Source organism: Scatophagus argus, chromosome 8 (assembly GCF_020382885.2).
Source record: "Scatophagus argus isolate fScaArg1 chromosome 8, fScaArg1.pri, whole genome shotgun sequence".
NCBI classification, from domain to species: Eukaryota; Metazoa; Chordata; class Actinopteri; family Scatophagidae; genus Scatophagus; species Scatophagus argus.
The window spans coordinates 1,539,810-1,558,330 of NC_058500.1; the positions used below are offsets into that span (position 1 = coordinate 1,539,810).

The 18,521-nt window shown below is 44.4% G+C and overlaps 2 protein-coding genes across 6 annotated transcripts in view; both read left to right on the plus strand.

The window, feature by feature from the left end:
- Window positions 1–486: 486 nt before the first annotated feature.
- LOC124063094 (CMRF35-like molecule 8) lies at window positions 487–7,168 on the plus strand. 2 transcript variants are annotated; one of them, XM_046396415.1, is made up of 8 exons: window positions 487–600; window positions 1,215–1,544; window positions 2,048–2,380; window positions 2,527–2,652; window positions 3,823–3,921; window positions 4,993–5,030; window positions 5,122–5,262; window positions 5,776–7,166. In XM_046396415.1, the coding sequence occupies exons 1-8, from the start codon at window positions 558–560 to the stop codon at window positions 5,899–5,901; spliced, it is 1,236 nt and encodes a 411-aa protein (XP_046252371.1). In that variant the 5' UTR covers window positions 487–557; the 3' UTR covers window positions 5,902–7,166. The 2 variants fall into 2 exon arrangements, with proteins under 2 accessions (XP_046252371.1, XP_046252373.1); XM_046396417.1 differs by lacking the exon at window positions 1,215–1,544 and having other exon boundaries at window positions 520–600; window positions 5,776–7,168.
- Window positions 7,169–11,935: 4,767 nt separating this feature from the next.
- LOC124063086 (neural cell adhesion molecule L1.1-like) overlaps window positions 11,936–18,521 on the plus strand; it is a 34,924-nt gene continuing 28,338 nt past the window's right edge. For 3 of the 4 annotated variants that reach the window (XM_046396388.1, XM_046396389.1, XM_046396391.1), the window contains exon 1: window positions 11,937–12,082. The gene's annotated coding sequence lies outside the window, so the exon portion shown is untranslated. Of the gene's footprint in view, window positions 12,083–18,521 lie in introns of all 4 variants that reach the window. The other variant, XM_046396390.1, reaches the window with a different exon arrangement.

The window sequence follows — 18,521 nt, forward strand, 5'->3', positions numbered from 1 at the left end:
TGAAGCAAGACTGAGGCTTAGCTACAGAGCTTGGACTCATTGTGCTAGATTCATGATCAAAGTCAGCTGTAAGTGTGGGTTAATAATTTCAATTCAGTTTCAATTTCAATTTATTTACATAGCACCTCATACAGTCAAAATTGTCTCTAGAGGCTTTACAGAGACCCAGAGCCTGAACCCCCGAGCAAGCAGACAGTGGCAAGGAAAAAGTCCCTTTTAACAGGAAGAAACCCTGAGCAGGACCCGACTTGGTTTTCTAATGTGATGAGGCATCGTGTTTACATGTGGCCATGTTATCAGTGGGCTAGTACCTGAGGAACTTTGCATCCATGACACCAACGGATGACATGGGGGTCAAGTGGGGGTCAGTAATGGACAAAACGTGTCTGTGCTGAAATTCTGGTTCATCACAAAAATATGAGAATGAGTTCAGTGGACATGATGTGTGGAGGAGGGAGGAGAGTGACGCCGTGTGTCCTGTTTCAGGGAGGGGTCCGTCATTTTAAAGAAGTAAGAAGTTCCTGGTTTGCCAGATAATAAACCACCAGATCCTCAAAATGAAAATCCAGTGCACTTTTATTTGCTTCTTCTTCCTCCTCCGTGAGTACATTCACTTTGTATTTCTGTCACTTTCTGTTGTTTTCACATTATTTTATTTAGTTTGAGTGTTACAGACTTCAAAACAAGCAAACAGATAATTTGTACTAAAAAAGACTAAGCTTAGTGGAGATTTTCTAAGTCGGCTGATGTCTGTCACTGAAGTGCTTTAACCAACATATTTAAAGCCTTAATGTGTGTGGTGTATTTCATATAACAACCTGCAGGCAGACAGAAAGCTGTCAGTCACAGATATCTCAAGGAAATTCAATCGAATGCAACTGGACTTAGTTATTTGTCTTTGAAGACGTTTCACCTCTCATCCAAGAGGCTTCATCAGTTCATGCTTGCTTGACTAGGCTGGGACTAGTCCGGCCTGAGTGGACGAGGACACTTAAAGTCACTTCTTTGTTCTGTTAAAGGGGATCAAACAGAAGATAATGTTGAAGGCTTCACTGCTTCTCTTGTGGTTTGTGCAGTTATGCATTATAAGCCCTATCAGCCAACCTCTGCTTTATAACCAGTCAAAAGCCTTCAGTCATTATAAGTCACATCTATAACGTGTTACGACCTCACAGGAAGTACAGGCTGTAACTAATGCTTTGATCTTTTGGCAGCTCTGCAGTACGCTCTTCTCAATGGCCAAATCATCGTCTACACGGGAACGGAGGGAGGGAATGTCACAGTTACATGCACCTTTTCTTTTCATGGGAGCAAGATGTTGTTCTGCAAGGAAGAGTGTAAAGAAGAGGACGTTCTCATTGAAACAAATATTGTCAGAGCTCAGAGAGGCAGATACAGCATGGCATATGAAAAAGATGACAGAAGAGGATTAGTTTCAGTGACCGTCACACATCTGACCAAGTCTGACTATGGGCTGTACCGGTGTGGTTTGTATGGTTTACATCGATATACATACAAGTATATCGAAATTATGGTAATAGATGGTGAGTTTCTACTGGTCGGTCATAAGAAAATCTGTTGTGAAGTAACTGATATTAGCTCTCATTAATATATTTTTATCAGTGGCAAATGCTGACAGACGAAAAGACAGCTTTGTGTGTGCTGTACAGTGTTTCTCACGCTTTTCCTGATTCATACTTGACATCAGGACGACAATTTATGCTGACCTCAGATCAGTTGAGTCACGTCTGTTCTGATGAGAAGGACACCCGTAATGTACTGAAAACACCTGAGCTGTTGTGCTCTGGGCTTTAAAAATGTTTCGCTGACAGAACTTGTGAATATTTAATAAGAGTCACTTATTTTGTACAATTTACAGCAAATAAATCAAAACAAATTGATTGAAATTAAATCCAGCTATGGAAGAAGTTGACATCATGACTCACCACATGTTTGATGGCAGAATTTAAACCAGGACTAACAGTCATAGCCTGATCTTTGACAGGAAGTACACATTGTAACTGTCAGTTGTTCACCTTTTCAACAGCACTTCTGGATGGAAAGACTTTTGAAGAAAAAACTCTGCGTACAAGAACTGGAGGAAGTATTGTAGTTCAGTGCACCTTTGCTCATGATGAAAACAGGAAGTACTTCTGCAAGGACGAATGTGGAGAAGACGACGTTCTTGTCCAGACAACTGGTGACAAAAAGCAGAAAGGCAGATACAGCATTGAATATGTGCCAGGACCTCCTCCTATAGGATCTCTGTATGTGAGCATCACACAGCTCACCGAGTCTGACTCGGGCAGGTACAGGTGTGCTCTGGACAGGCCTTTCTTAGTGGATCCCTACCAGGAGTTTACCGTCGTTGTCACAGGTGGTGAGTTTCCACAGTGAAAATATCTGATGGTGTCTGTGAAGGTCTAAAGAAAGATTTCACTGACAACCACTGACATTTTGCAGACACACAGCTGTATCTCATTTCAGAAAGTTTTGTGTGTGTGTGTGGATGTGTGTCATTCACAGATCCAATTACTCCAAAACCAGACTTGACCGTACCAGATTTGTCTTTTCCGGTCCCTTCAGTCTCCACGCCGACAACGCAGAGTGTGAGCTCCGAGTCCGACCAACAGCAGACTGCACCAGCCGCAGGTTTGAGTGTGATCCATGAGGGTCTGTGACTGAAAACTCTTACACTTAACGGTCCTCACAGCGCCTCACTGTAAGGACCTCAGCCATGAGGAATGAATAAACACTTTACCCATGAGTTGTAGCTGCCATAGACGAACACTCAGCCAGAGTTGAGAGTTTCGTGTTTTTTTTTCTCAGTATGCTTGCGTATGTTTTAAAATGTTCACATAAAATACCTCAGTAGGTTATTTGAGGTTTTTAAAGTGAGTGTGTCCATGAGATTGTAAGATACAGTGTAGCTCCACAAAACACAAACCTAGTCAGACGAAAAGACAGACAACATTTATGTCTGTACACTAAATATGGTGCTACTGCTAGCTGCTGGGTGGGCTAGCTTAGCCTGAAGCTTTCGTACATATCTAACAACTGAGCTGTAACTAGACTTAGACTTAATGTCATTCAGCAAATCCATCACTGATGAGCATATTGGACGAAATGTCTTTGTTCACAGGAAGTCAGACATTAAATAATAATCTCTGTACAAAAATAAATATAATATAAAGTCCTGGTATTGTGGGGGAAAAAGTGAATAGTAGAAGGTGCTAAATATATAAAGTATTTTAAGAGTAAAGTGACATTGGTAGACTAAAGTGACACGAAGTAAAAATAAAGTGACCAAACAATAAAGTGAAGTGTTGCATCAAGGTAGCATTCAAGTACCACATGTTATATGTTACATGTGGATGAGGGGTGTGAGGTCTGATACAGTCCAAAGAAGAGGGTCCTGTATTATTGTATTGTATTATATGTGTGTGGGTTTTCAGCCTAATGGCCAGGGGGAAGAAGCTGTTCCTGGATCTGGTCCTGCTGCGGATGCTGCAGAACCTCCTTACAGAGGGTAGTATTGAAAACCATCCATGATGAGGGTGGGTGGGGACAGAGGAAATGCGTTGGTCTGATATTTTACAATATTTTACAAGATGTTGACATTTTAGCACATCCTAGCAAGCAGGCTAGTAACTGAACGAAAGGCTGCTGTGGCGACTGTTGTCTGGAACTCTGGTGTCTGCTGCCAGCCAATCAGAAACGAGTATTATCCATGAACAAACAAACAACAGTTTTCATAAAGGGCATATACCTGAGAGTCCAGTACACGACTGAAGCTGAAACTCTGTCCCCAAACTCCTCCAGGTGTTTGGCTGTATGTGGGTCTGACTCTGGCTGTGATGGTCATCCTGTTATCACTGGCTGTGCTGATATACTGCAGGAAGAGGTCTGCGAAACCCAAGGGTGAGGCAACAGGAAGCGCACGTAACTTCCCATTTATCTCTGTGAAAGGGACATTTTAACAGTTTGTTGTTTCTTTGCACATAAACTGAACTTTTAAAACCAATCAAAGAGTTGAAATGAACTTTGACATGGGTGAAGAGAGCTGGCGTACCTCTCAGTTTAAAGGGTGGTTCACTGATAACTGTTCTTACTGATCACAGAAAAGAGCTTGAAATGTGCGTGTGCCACTTCCTAAGCATAAACTGGGATTATTGGTGCATGTTTAAACGCGCGTATCTCTACTTCAATGTTGATATTATGATTCCAAGTATCAAAATGTAATGTTAACAAGTCGTAGTTCTGATTAACCATAACTCCGTTCTCGCCAGTCAAATTGTTAGTGATTTGAACAATTCATCTCTGGCAGAGAAGTTCAGTGTTCACTGGTCCACCAAAGACTTGACTTGAATGATGGGCATTCTATTGACAACTGTCATGCCTGGTGTTTTTGGTTATGCTTTGTTTTTGATTTTTGAGTCCATGTGTCATGTTCCATGTGTGTCTTGTGCTTCCATGTATTATGTTCAAGGTTTTTGTCATGTCCTGTTTTATTTTGAAAGTGTCTCTTCCCCTGTGTGTCCTGTTTTCATGTAGCTTTGCTTTGGTTTTCTTGATTGCTTTCTCCCTCCTGATGTGTGTCACCTGTGTGTCGTTGTGATGTCTATTTAGTCCTTGTCTTCCGAGCCACCTTTGTCAGTGTGTCTGTGTTTTTTTTTTTTTACCCATGTCAAGCCAGGAAATTTTGTTTAGTTTTGCCTTGCCTTGTTTTTTGCCAGGAGTTTAGCCACAGTTATTCATAGATCCTAGGACACAGTAAGTATGTGCCTTTTTGAGTTGGGTTTTGTTATCTTAAAATAAAGACTTTTGCTCGGACCTCTGCCTCGCCTGCCTGCGCCTTTTTGACTGCATCAGGGCTCAGCCTTTCTCTGCGTCACTGACGCCGACCAATCCTGACAACAACAGTCTGTTCACACGTTTGACTGAGCCTGATCTCTGATTCCTGTAAGCGTTTTGCAATTTGGTGTTTTCCAGACCCTCCTGTGGAAACATTGTACGCCCCTGTGTCACAGGTGAGCTTTAGCACTTTAAAGACCTCACAGTATCATCAGTGCTGGTGAAACAATCGGACGTTAACACAAGTCAAACCGTCTTCTCCTGCAGGACACCCAAGTGTACGAGAACATCAGAGTGGACAGACAGAGCAGGTCGCCTCCCGTGGAAATCTCCCACGCCAAATACGACAGAACACAGGAAGCTGAGACCGACATCGACTCAGACTCCGTCACTTCTTCTCAGAATACAGTAAGATCGTCACAGGATTTTAGCTTTAACAGCTTCAGGCTGCAAATTTGTGTCCTTTGTGACTTCAACCAAAGTGCTTTGCTGTCTCACAGACGAGATTCAGACCCTGCTGTCAGTCCTGGACTTTGTGCACCCGACATCCACCCTGCAACTCCAGTTACTTTAGAAATGCAATCTTTCATCCAGTCAAAGAAACGCAGTGCAGACAATAGTCACGCTGAGAGTCGCGGAGCAATGACGAATTGGTGTCACAAATCCTGCACCTGAAACTTTGTATTAAACGTCGTGTTACTGTGTCAGAAATACAGGTACACAACAACAGTAGTTCCAACAGTCCACAAAGTATCCGTTACTGCATTGATCACAAATGAGCTGCGAGCTGTGACTTTACTACACCCTAAACAGATTCTGTTGAGCTGTGGAGCAACACCTGAGTCACACCTGATGGACGCTACGTGTAAGACAAAAACCGTCTCTTTCACGCTTGGACATCTGTGTGTTTTCTGTTTCCAGGTGGAACACGACTCCAGCCAACTCACCTACTCTGAGGTGAACTTTTCCAGCCGGCCTGTCGGCTGGTACAGCAGGTCGGTCGGTGGACAGGACGATAATGTTGTGTACTCTGTGCCTCGAACTTGATCCGCCCCAAGATGATCCACCTGAACGTGATCTGCCCCAAGGTGATCTGCTGAGGGTGGATGGGGTCTGAGGGCTGATGTTTAAGTTTCTTTCTAAAGTAAATTTTTTTTCTAAATTATTGAAGTATTATTATCACTGTAAGTTATTCTACTATACTATACTACATACTTGATGCTTTAGTTAATATCATCATTGCATTACAACATCAAAAGTATGTAAGTAAATCAGCAAATATATACTTTATATAATATATTAAAATATACTTTAGCCACTAAAAATAAGTGCCTGATATGATTTCATACTTGTATTACTCAAACAAGTGTGCAAAAGCAGGATTTTACTGCTGCAGTCAGCTGGAGCTGCCTAAGGATTAATCAGTCATCATCTCACAGCCTGTGAAGCCAAGCAAGACAGCAGCTCAGGTAAGGCCGGACGTCAACCAAGAGTCCGAGAGGCGCCAGAGTGGCGGGTGAGGCGTTGTGGTCGGAGACCAGTGGTGATGCAGTGAGGCAAATGAACTGGTAGTCCACAGAGCAGAGTGGTAGGGAATCCAGAAGACAACAGGATCTGAGCTCGAAGAGGACCACAAACATGACTGAACGATCTGAAAAAGGTTTAGAGAACAAATCAGCGTCTTCAAGCTGCTGGTTTGGGGTGGAGCTGAGTAGAGAAGATGGATGACTGGTGCGCCGGTGGGATGGCGGGAAGAAGAGAACGGTCACCTCGGCCAACTGTAGACAAATGCCAAACAGAAAGGACAGACCAACAGGAGTGGACCACAACAGAGTACTGACAAGTAGGAGTACCTCAGATCTGTACTCCAGTTCGATGCTTAGTCATGTTGCACCACAAGCATAAAACCATTTACAAAGAATGCATAGTGTGTCGGGGTGAGAAGGCACTACATGTATTTGTAAAGCAGTAACAGACAGTAGAGGCCAACAGACCAACGGTCTGTTCTCTCCTTACACGTATCTGTCCAATGGGAAATTCCACATCGTCTGTGCTCGTCAGTGTGTTGTCACGTCTCGTGTGTCCGTCCGCTGCATGGGGTAAGAGGAAACAATGATGACTAAGATGAGACGTTGACAAGCTAAAAACAGATCTCTGATGACAAAATGTACGAAACAGAAGTGAAGCAAGTGAAGAATGCAGGATGTTTTCCAGCTGTGCGGCGAGTTTGTCACTGAGGTTACAGCAATCGTGTTGCTTCAACACCAGAAGGTTTGGGTCGTAACATAAGTGAGCTGTGGACACACGTCATTAGAGAAGACAAGTTTCTACTTGTACTCTTAGTTTCTAGTTACTTTGCAGATTTATTTCAATAATACAAAATATAATCAACAAATAAATGACAATTTAATGTTATAGATTAAGATAAAACTTAGTCCTCAGGCTAAACCAGACAATAAACTTTATGAAGTACTTTACCAGCTGCAACACTGAAGTGATGAACACATCAGTTCATCAGTAATTCTTTTGTAATTTTACTTAAGTTCACGTTTAAAAGCTGAACTTTTAGCTCTGGACCAGAAGAGTGGAGTGTTTGTTCCACTGCGTACAGCCCAGCTCGTCCTCCTGTGGCAGCTTCGCTCTGCAGATGCTGCTTCATGATGTGCAGAACATCCTGCATGTTGTTCACAGAGTGTCCTGTAGGCGGAGACGTTAACACACACGCAGAGAGACCAGCTGACGTGTGTGTGTCTGCCCAGTTTGATTTTTCTAGACTGTTCAGTTTCATCGACAGTCACGTCAACATTTCACCAGTCTGTAGCTCTCATTAGTTGACTCCTTGCATCAATAATGAATGAAAATGAGTTTGTTTAGATTCTTCAACGTGACTCCTCAGTGCTGATATTTCATCAGTGCATCGTGACACAGTCCACGTGAAGAGGAAATCTTTTCTTCCCCTCGGTGATTGGGTATCGAGAGGTTAGTGTTTGTATTGATTAACTGCAAAGCTCATCTGTAAATGACATGCAGGCACACATGCAGAGAAGGAAGAGAAGCAGGATAGTCTGAGATAACCAGCAGCATCTTCTTCTGCTGCTATGCTTTGTGTTGCTCGTATTCCTGTTTCATGTCTCATATGTTCACTTAGGTCTGCTTGTTGCACCCGCTGGTCATTTTTAGCCAAGCTAATATCTTAGCATCTACTGGATGGAGTGTTTCATGGTGCACAGAGGATGAATCCTACTGAGCTCAATGGTCGTGAGATGTTTCTTCCTGTGGCAGGGATAGAAACGTTCGTGGTGTCCTGTAGAGTTAGCTAGCTTAGTTAGCTTAGATTAATGGCCTCCGGTGCGTGACTGGAAACACATTTACAAGAAAAGTTTGATATTTGCTCGTCAGTGAGCTTTAGGTCTGCTGGCTTGGGTGGAGTCAGATGTGCCTCCTCCCACAGGATGTGAGGACAGCAGCATGAGTTTTACAAGGAGAATAAAAGCAGCAGTGGGCGCTGAATTCATAAGCCTAATGGGTCTAATTACCTTACAGGATTTATTGAAGTCTAATTAAATAAAACTGTTGACCCTCGTTCATCCCCTCATTGCTTCTCCTCACGTCCATCAGTGACTCTTTGTTCCTTCTCTTCTCTCTTCCTCTCCCTCTCCAATGACGAAGATGGCAGGTTGCCTTTAATCTCTACGTGTGTGTGTGTGTGTGTGTGTGTGTGTGTGTGCGTGTGCGTGCGTGTGTGTGTGCGTGTGTGTGCGTGTGTGTGTGTGTGAGAGAGAGAGAGCTGCAGGTTCTGTATTCCAGTCACGGAGGCTGAGTCACTTACGGTAAACTGCATGCATATGGACAGATGAAGTGTGTGTGTGTGTGTGTGTGTGTGTGTGCGTGTGTGTGTTGACATGTCCCAGACAATGCCAGACATGAGACAAGGACATGCGAGAGGAGAGAGAAAGATTCTCATCTGCGGTATTGATCACTGCATCTTAACCCTCAGCCCACACACACACACACACATGCATACGCGCGCACACACACACACACACACACACACACACACACAGGTTAAGTGAATTAAGCCTTAAGCGAGGGAAGACACTGAGATGGAGGAAAGGGTGGAGGCAGAAGGGTGGAGACACGCGCAGCCTGCAGGAGGAGGAGGAGGTAATGGAGCTGCTGTCTGAGAGAAACTCAATTTGCTGAGCAGAAGGAGATCAGGAAGTGGAAGTGAGAGTGAAGTCGTTTCGGGGAGACGTGGAAATAACCGTGTTTGTGTACCTGCAGCAGGTGTTTTCCCTCAAACACTTTCACTGTTTGCTCGTGCTGATGAAGTGACTGCTGACGGCAGGTTTGTCAGTCTGACGCTTTGCTCCACAATCAAATATCCAACGACTCATGAGATTATAATGGTTTCTAAAGGATTCTGCTGGTCTCCTGTAGCGCCACCTGTGGGTCAAAGTCATTCAAAAATGGTTCAGACATTCATATTTATTGATAGATGGATTAATGCTGAGTGAAATTTGGGTGATTCTTGGACTTGTAAGTTTAAGTTTATGGTGAAATGATTTTGCCTTAAAATGCCAAGTTTTGTCACCACAAACACAGCTGGAAACTCTCCCAAGACAGCAACCAAATGTCCCAACAGCCGCTAAAATGAGACGGTTCGAGAAACGTGGACCCCTGCAGGGCAGCCGTCACCACCAGCTGACCCCTCAGCTCACGTTCATGTAATGTGTACCTGATGTGAGGCTGCAGACGTGTTCATATGTTTGACGTAACTGTGGTTTGGATGAAATGTACTTCCTGGCTGCAGCTGGACTTTGGGTTTTGTGCTAGTTAGCAAATATTAGCATGCTAACAAGCTAAATTGAGGTTGTACACATTGTGTCAGCGTGTTTTATCGCGACTTCATCATTATTACGTTGACTTTTCATAAATGTCTTGTCTTGTCTTTTCATGAATACTGTTTCCATTAACATGTAATCACATGAGACGAAGAATTGTTGTGTTTCAGTTACTTCAGAATGAGCCTTTTACATCTACAGAGGGAGCAGCTCCACCATGTTGCACCGCCATGTTTCGACAGTAGAGTCAAACACACACACACACACACACACACACAGTGGTCACTGCTCCAACTGTACGTACAGTCCTGCCAAAGAAAAACCCTTAAACACAGACAGACTCCCCATCTGTCCCCTCTCTCTCTCTCACACACACACACACACACCACACACACACAGAGGAGGGGCGTGGGCTTCCTGTTCTTTTTGGCAAATAGCTAAATGCCACATGAGTGTCACTGGTCTTTACTGTTTGAGTACAAGACAATTTCCATTTCAGTGACAGAAATGAAGAAGAAGAGGAGGAGGAGGAGGAGCCAAGCGGGAAAAGCTTGCAGAGGAACAGACGGTTGATTGATGTGGAAGAAGATGTGGGCTGCTGCTGTCTGACTTGGTCTTTTCTGCACCATCATCTTCCTTCCTCTGCTGCTTTTTAGCCTCTTTCAGCTCGTTGTCTTGTTTCACGTGTTTCCAGCAGTTTTCACCAAACTGATCAGAATCAGAATCGTCTTTATTGCCGTGTAAGTGAAGAGGTTTCGCATTACTAGGAATTTGTCTTGGTGATTGGTGCAAACATAGAACGTAAGAACAAGTAACATATAATAGTAGAATGAAATAAAATAGAATAAGGTAAAACAAAATAAAATAAGATAAGTCAAATAAGTATGGTTGTGGAGGTGGTACAAAAGTGAGGTAGTACAGAGTGGAAGTAGTGCAAGTAGGTGAGGTAAAAGGTGCAAATGGTCAGCAGGTGGATCATGACGTGAGCACAGATCAGTGCCTGTACTGCAGAGCAGCATGTTCAGTCAGTTGGTGTTCAGTAGTCCAACAGCAGAGAGGAAGAAGCTGTTCCTGCGGCGTGAGGTTTTGTAACCTCCTGCCTGAGGGGAGTTTTCCCACTGACGCAGCCAATCGGCAGCTGGCCAGCCAGGTCAGGTGACCAGGGCGACTCTGATGTTTTCTCTGAAAGGAGAATGAATGTTGAAGCTGTCTGAGTTTGTTCTGGAGTCGTCTTTGCTGCATCGTGTGGCTTTTCTTGTGGCTTGTATTACATCGCATTCAAACTTGAGGAAACATGGCGGCTTGCTTCCCGTGGACGCGGTCTGCAGCGAAGCCCTGTGGTTCATTGCCAGGTGTGCTCGCCCCACCTCGTCCCTGACACGACGTCTTCTGCTTGGTCATCTGTGTTGAGCTGCTGTGGCAGGAAGCGTAAGAGAAGGGAAAGTTCAAATGTAGCTCTCAACCACAGCAGCACTTCAACAGTGAGGTCTCGTGATGAGTGGCAGCTGGTCATACCGACGACTGGAGCTCATCTTAACATCATGTGACTTCAGCTTCAGCTAAACAATGCGCCACTGAAGTCCATCCGACAGTACTGACAAAACAAAATGGAAATACGACCACAAATACCACATTAATGGAAATAACAATCGCTTTTCTTGCTGCAGAAAGCAGCAGCCTGACTGCCAACTAGTTCAGCTTTTAATAAATTGAAGAATCGTGTATGGTGATCCTCTCTGATGGTCGATGAGGGAACACCATGCTGTATTGCTTTTCATTTTGAAATCATGTCCTCAGATGAGAGAGAAGATAAATGATCACATGAAACACAACGTTTTGAAAGGTTTTACATCTACTGTTCAAAACATCAAACACAAGAGTTTTTATTTCTTATTAAAAGTGGCCTGCACCTGTTTTTACCAGCAGGTTAAATGTCTGTTTTATTCACTGATGTTCATCCAACCAGCAGGCCACCAGTAACACAAGAAAACCAGAGAAGACAAGAGGGACGGAGGGAGGTAAAAATAGAGGGGGAGGAGGGGGTAGCATGGAGGTAAAGAAGAAGGGAAGGGCAGGAGGTGCCAGGGGAATAGAGGGAGAGAGAGAGAGAGAGAGAGAGAGAGAGGCTGCAATGAAAGAGGCTGATGTCATCCCTGACAGGCAGCCAATCAGAGAGCAGCAGGGTGGGACAGGAGGGAGGGAGGAGAGGCAGAGCTCAGAAGGGCGTGTTTTCTGTAGCACTGCAGCATCAGTGGAAAAAAGACAGGAGAAAAGACACGACTCAGTGGACAGGAGAGACACAGTGAAGACAGAGAAGAAGAAGAAGAAGGGAGAGAGAGAAAAGGGATAAAGGAGAGGCACAGAGAGACGAAGCACCTGCAGAGGTAAGATGACAACAATAGCATCCCAGCATGCTTGTGTCTGGGTTTCCACACATGTGTCTGCGTGTGTGTGTGTGTGTGTCGTGGGCCGGAGGGTGCGATGATATCTTACATAATAGCTGGTATGAACGACTGCGCTGTGCTGTGTGTGTGTGTGTGTGTGTGTGTGTGTGTGCATCGTGTGTGCATCGTGTGTGTGCTTCCTTCTCCTTCTGTCTGCTTTCACCATGTGCACCTTTTGGCTCAGAAACAGGGGACATGATCATGAGCAGTCCTGATCGTCCTCGTGCAGACGAACGGGCTCTGCGGGGAAATCAGTCCTGAGGGAGTGTCTGAATGACTTGATTCAGCTTTTTAATATCTGACATGTCATCTGCAGCAGCCTGTTTTTATTAATATTAAATGAATATGCTGCACTAAACAGCATTATAGGGTTCAATTATTGATGAGTGCTTTGGAGCTTGCTTCCTGTCGTGCTAAAGATTTCTTTCCACGTGTCTCTGAGATTGTTTTGAAATTGTTCCAGTTTTAACTGTTGGTTTCAGTTTGTAATCTTGTGTTGTGACGAAGCTGTGCTTAACATCTGGTTGGGGTTTGCAACTAAAAACACTTGGTCATAGAATTAGGAAAAGTTTATGTGTTGGTTTCAAATTTCTGAATTTGTCACAGCAAACACAGCTGGAAAATCTCCCAATGTATCGTTGAAAATGAGTCCGTGTGTCCACTTCTGCTTGGCAGCTTCACATGTCTCATCAAGGATAACCCCGAGGATGTTCTGCTGACTGCCAAGTGTGGCAAATAAAAGCATGACATCTTCTCACGTGCTGGAACCAGCAAATGTTTGTTAAAAAAACGATTTGAACGATTAGTGAAAAGCTTCATTTGAAGGCAGAAAGACTCACAAAGAGGACTCGTCTCACTTTGCTTCTCTTACTGCCTGGTGCGTCTGTCCCTTTCGTACTTTTCGTCAGGTTTCTGTTTGACTGTTTACTCTCGAATTCCTCTTTTCAGTCATAGCAACGTCAGTGAAGCAACACACACGAAAACACACACGTCTCCCCTGCTGTCGTGTGCACTGTGGGGTCTTCTCACCGGCTTCAGCAGGAACCTGAGAGGAGGAGGGGGAGGAGGGGGAGGACGGGGAGGACAGGGAGGAGGAGGGGGAGGAGGGGGAGGAGGAGGGCAAATGGAGGAGATATTAGTGAGTGAAAGTCGAGGTTTATCAAAGAGGAAGAGGAAAGCCCAGAAGACAGTGAATCCAAAAAGCAGAGAGAAACGGGGGATGGAGATGAAGAGAGAGAGAGAGAGATAAGAAGAAAGTCTGGACTGGGAATATGATGAGAGAGGAGGAGGGGGAGAAGGGAAAGTTAGGATTTGGTGTAGGAGGATTTAAAAAATATTTTACCCCCCCCCTTTGGCAGCCGTTAAGTTGGCTGAAACCATCTGGTGGTATTTTATATTCCCACTCTTTTGTGCTCCACAACCTCCAGACTGACGCATATTCAGTTTGCAGCGACGCGGGAGGCAGATTCACTATTCAAATTTCATTTTTTCAAACAATGGCTGCTTGATTTTACACAGAGGCAGACAAATGATAGCAACCAACTCTGAGTGAGCTGATTGAAAACACTCCAGATGATGAGAAAAACCTGGAAACGCTCTTAAAAGTGCCTATTTATTGATTTATGATAAAAAAAAAAAAGAAAAGAAAAGAAAAAAGAAAAAAGCAAACATTGCAGGCAGTCACTTGGTAGGAGATGATGAAATAATCTGCGCTGCAGGCTCCACATGGCCCTCCGGTGGGCCTGATGTCACCACAGACTGTTAATGTAATGTAATGTTACCCCGGTAGGATGAGCGAGTACTCAGCTAAATGATCTGTGCCCATATCCACACTCAGAACCACTGAACGGTTGTTGTGGGCTGGTCAGAAGTTGCCGTACTTATTATTAAATAGAAAACTACTACAGAATTTAGCAGGACACGTTTCTATAAAAACAAATAAGCAAACTTCAATCAGCTGACCAGTGAGGATTTGACACCAGTCAAACTGATGATACCTGAATGATCCCGAACATATCTGTAACAGATACTCATTTTAACCAGAACTCATTAAACCCTCTTTTTTAGGCTATTTGTACTTTCACACAGTAGTCTACTGTGTATTTTACTCTCAATGTCATACGGCTTTTAGGATAAGGATGAAGCAATGAGTTTGGCTAATGCTATCTGATGAGTTGGGTTGCTTCACTGTGGGAGCCAGACAGTGTGGCTAACATTAGCTTTGGCGCTCATATATTATAGTCTGTGGCCCCACAAAATAATGTAGTTAGCTAATGTAGTTAGCATTTAAGAGATGGTGTCCACTAATTTTATATGAAGCAGCACGTTAGCAGACAGGACAACTAAAAACTCAAAGTACATGTCAATTAAATTTTTCTCAAAGATGGTTTCTGTCATCATTGTAGGAAGTTATTATCACACTGTTCATTTTTCTAATCAGTTGGGTTTTAATTTGTTATTTAATGCTACAAAAGGGGCTGAAAAGTCATGATTGACAGCTGAGCACTGCTCCTGATTGGCTGAGATGGGTGTATCGGCGGGACTCAATAGCTCGGCTCCACCTTTCAATCACTGCAGCACAGACTCTGGCTCCAACTGATGTCACCAGAACAAGATGGCAGCATCCGTATTAAAAGGTGGAGAAACGTTGGCCATCTTTGTATATGACAATGATGGTGCGCAGAAAAAATATTAGCTATTTGATTTTATTTAGAAGTGAAATCCTGGCAAGTTTGGAAGATATTTAATTTTTATGTGTTCTTAAATCAGATAATCAGATCACACAGTTGTCAAATAGAAGATCTTTAAAACAGCTCTGGAAACAGTTTGGTTATTATTAGAGAGATTTCTCTGTTGACATTACAGTTAACAAATTAAAAAATGAAGTAGGTATCAGTTCGGTCGTCTTCTCGGCTCCCAGTTTGGTCCTGAATCTGTACACCTGATTTCCTGTGTGAGTGCCTGGTAAGCAGAGCATCTAGATTTGGATGACAGTGTGTGCAGTGAAGAGCCAGTATGAATTTCTCTTGTCCTGGCAGGTCTATGAAGCCAATAAACGTCCCATGAGAAGGTTTGAGAAGGCAGTTTGGAGCCAGACTGAAAGGTCTGAGCTGTGGGACGGCAGGTCAGAGGCAAGTCTGGCCTGACAAAATTAGATTCGTCTGACTTTTGCTCTTTCTCAGTTCCTCTCCATCTCTGAGTCTATGTTTCTCATTTTTCTAATCCATCTTCGTCCATCTCTCTCACGCCCACGCTCCCTCCCCTCTGATCCATCTTTCCTCTCGTTTGGCCTTTCTTTCCCTTTCTTTTCCCCTCGACAGAATGAGGCCTTTGTGTTCAGAAATGCCCCCTCACTCGACTTTCCCCCTCGTCTTCTTCTGCTTTCGCTCTGTGTTCTTCTTCTTCATGCCTACTCCCTCCATCAGCCCTTCTCTTCCTGCGTGTGCGTGTGTTTGTGCGTGTGGCGGGTTGGGGGTGCAGCCATTAGCTCGGATTAGAGACCGTAGGAGGGTCTTAACAGCCCTGCTGTGTTTGGGGTTTTAATCTGCTCAGAAACAGCTAATCTAACTTCAATGGCTTTAGCGTGTACACTTCCCACACATGTAAACATACACACACACACACACACGCACACACTTGTTTTGTGTGGTCGAATGCTGACAAGAGTCCGATTCTTGAAAACGAGCACAAACACAGAGGACACTTTATCTGTCAAATATCTGACAGCATCATCATCATCAGTCACTCAAATGACAAATAAGCACACGGTTAACAGTGTAGCTGACCGTAACAGACAGCACAGACCAGCAGCTCACTGACTGAATCTGACTCACACCACGGACACGTTGCGTTCAAGGGGCATCCTAACGCTGTCGTTTTCAAATAAAAAGCATGAGAGGCGAGACCCGTCTTCTGGTTTCCAGTCCTCTGTGGTTCTTTTTTGGTTTTCACACTTTTGGTTGGACAAACAGACAAATTTAAGGCCGTAAGTTTAGGAAGTTTTTGCTGTTTTCCAGTATTTTCTTTATGTGAAGATTCTTTAACGAATGCATTTATGTCTTATTTTCTAAAACTTAAAAGATGTCAAAAAGATTGTTTTTCTGATCAGCTTCTGTGGGTGGAGCTTTCTGGGGCAAAACCACGGAAAACCAAGCGTTAATTTGTGATTGTGCCTCCTTCTGTTTCTGCTTTGGCTTTCATTTTTGTCCTCGTACCTGCAGTGAGTCCCTCATGCTGTAACCATCTGTCTCCTCGGGTCTGACGCTCATGCGTTTGTGTTGCTGTGCTTTAAAAATAACCGAACGTTTCCCAAAAACCAGACGGTTGCTTTGACGCACCGCAGATCCGTCGAGGAAAACTGCTCCTCAGTTTGGCAGGTGGGAACTGAGACAATGGCAAGAGGAAGTGTGTGTGTGTTTTCATCCGTGTGTGTGTGTGAGGGAGAGGTGAATCGAGGAGATGCAGGGAGTGGCACTGAAGAGAAAGCGAGAGAGAGGTGTGGACGGACGGAGTGGGGGATGGGACAAAAGAAGGAGGGGCAGAGTGGGGGATGGGGGAGAGAAATATCACCGTGTGCTGCTGGAGTCGGGGGGTTACCATGGTGATGGGGGAAAGACGGAATGGGATGGGAGAGGGAGAGACCGGCTGCACACACGTCGTACACGTAATGCAAATGGACGTTTTCGCCGTCTGATTGAATAATACGATAAGCATCAAATCTTCTTTTAATTTAAACTGCCCTTCCTGTTTTCTCCGGAGGAAGGGAGGGGAGGTGGGGGGAGGCAGACGGAGGGAAGAAGGAGAGGAAAAGAGGGAGGCTCTCTAAGCTGAGTGGAGAGGACGAAATATGATCTCCCATCGGGGAGGCAACACCAGAGTCGTGGCTTTGGCGTTGATTAGTGCATCCAGAAAGACATAAAACAATAAGATAAGATAAGATAATCCTTTATTAGTCCCATAACTGGGAAATGACAGTATTACAGCAGCAAACAGGATATAGAGGGTGCAAAGCATGTAAGGATAAGGTAGGGATGTGCATTCAAAAAAGAATAAATACACAAAGCCTTCTGTTCAACATTTTTGTACGGTGGCCCTGAGAGCTCAAAGCAATGCAACTCAGAAAACAAAACAGAAACGTAAAAGTAAAGAGGCCTTGCATTTCATGACTCTCAGCTGGACTTTTCCCAGGATTCCAGTGGTGCCTTCAGTGTCTGCGCCGCCTTTCACGCTTCTGTGACAATGAAACGCAACACTCATAATGTGTGGTGGATGTCGTTCGTACGGAGCGGAGCGCTTTGAAAAACACTTAACGTGCTGTGTACATTTACTAATCCACAGGATCGACCCGTAGTAAACACAGGTGTACTTCGAGTTTGCATCGCGTTTCACGACGGTATTCATGCTGTGAATATTCTGTACGAGGAGAAGAGAGAAAGAAAACAAATGCAACGTGAAATGGATTACAAAACTGTTTAATTCGCACAGATGGCGTTTGAACTGGTACACAGGAAATGAGCAAAACGCTAACGCGAGAGTACCGGCAGAAGCAGGCAGTCACCATGTTCGAACACAAAAAGAAATCTGTGGTTTTGGTGAAGAGACTCACGTGAAGACGAGCTCCTCTTTGCTTGTGTTGGTCTTTCTGTGTGATGCTGCAGACTCGAGCCGTCTGCACCGTCTTCCAGAGCCTGAAGCAAAGTGCAGGGTGCGTCTTCTACCTGCCAGCGGGGCTCAGGTGTGCTGTGAGCCGAGCGTGACGAGCCTCTGGGCCCGGGTGGGCCTGCGTGGGAGGGTGGAGCTGGTGGGCTTCCGGAGAGAGAGGGAGTGTGTAGGCGGGTGGATGACTGTGTGTGTGAGTGTGTGATGATGGGTCAGTGATGAAAACATTTCAGTGGAGCTCATCATTTTCAGTTTGGGCCTCACTGCTCCATTAGCAGGAACAGCCAATCAAATCATTTTCTATCGCCATTAAAGCTTTTATGCTCAAAGCTGAATGAATCAATAATCTAATTTTGGCTTCACTTTGTGCATTGTGTGTGTGTGTGTGTATGTGTGTGTGTACTCAACCGACCAGCTGATTTCACCTGAATACAAAGAACAGATTTATGTTAACTTGGCTGATTTCTCAGTAGAGTCGGATTTGCTTGTATTTCTTTTGAGCAAAAAGTCATAATGAGATACTGCAGGAAGAACTGCAGTGTGTTATGATTTCTGCTCATGTTAAATCAGAATATTTTACCGTGCAGCAGCAGTCACTCATCGCTCTGCGTGCGTCTGATGCATTTCCTGTTCGCCATCAGTTCTTTGTCGGGAGCTGAAGAGAAAAAGCAGAAACACAGAGTCTTGCTCAGTGGTGTTGCTGGGCAGCAGTGTGTCCCAG

Coding starts and splice junctions, on each gene's coding strand:
- LOC124063094 (XM_046396415.1), top strand. CDS start 558: ATGAAAATCCAGTGCACTTTTATTTGCTTCTTCTTCCTCCTCC. Junction 5,031..5,121: donor TGTACGCCCCTGTGTCACAG/GTGAGCTTTAGC, acceptor CTTCTCCTGCAG/GACACCCAAGTGTACGAGAA. Junction 5,263..5,775: donor TCACTTCTTCTCAGAATACA/GTAAGATCGTCA, acceptor TTCTGTTTCCAG/GTGGAACACGACTCCAGCCA.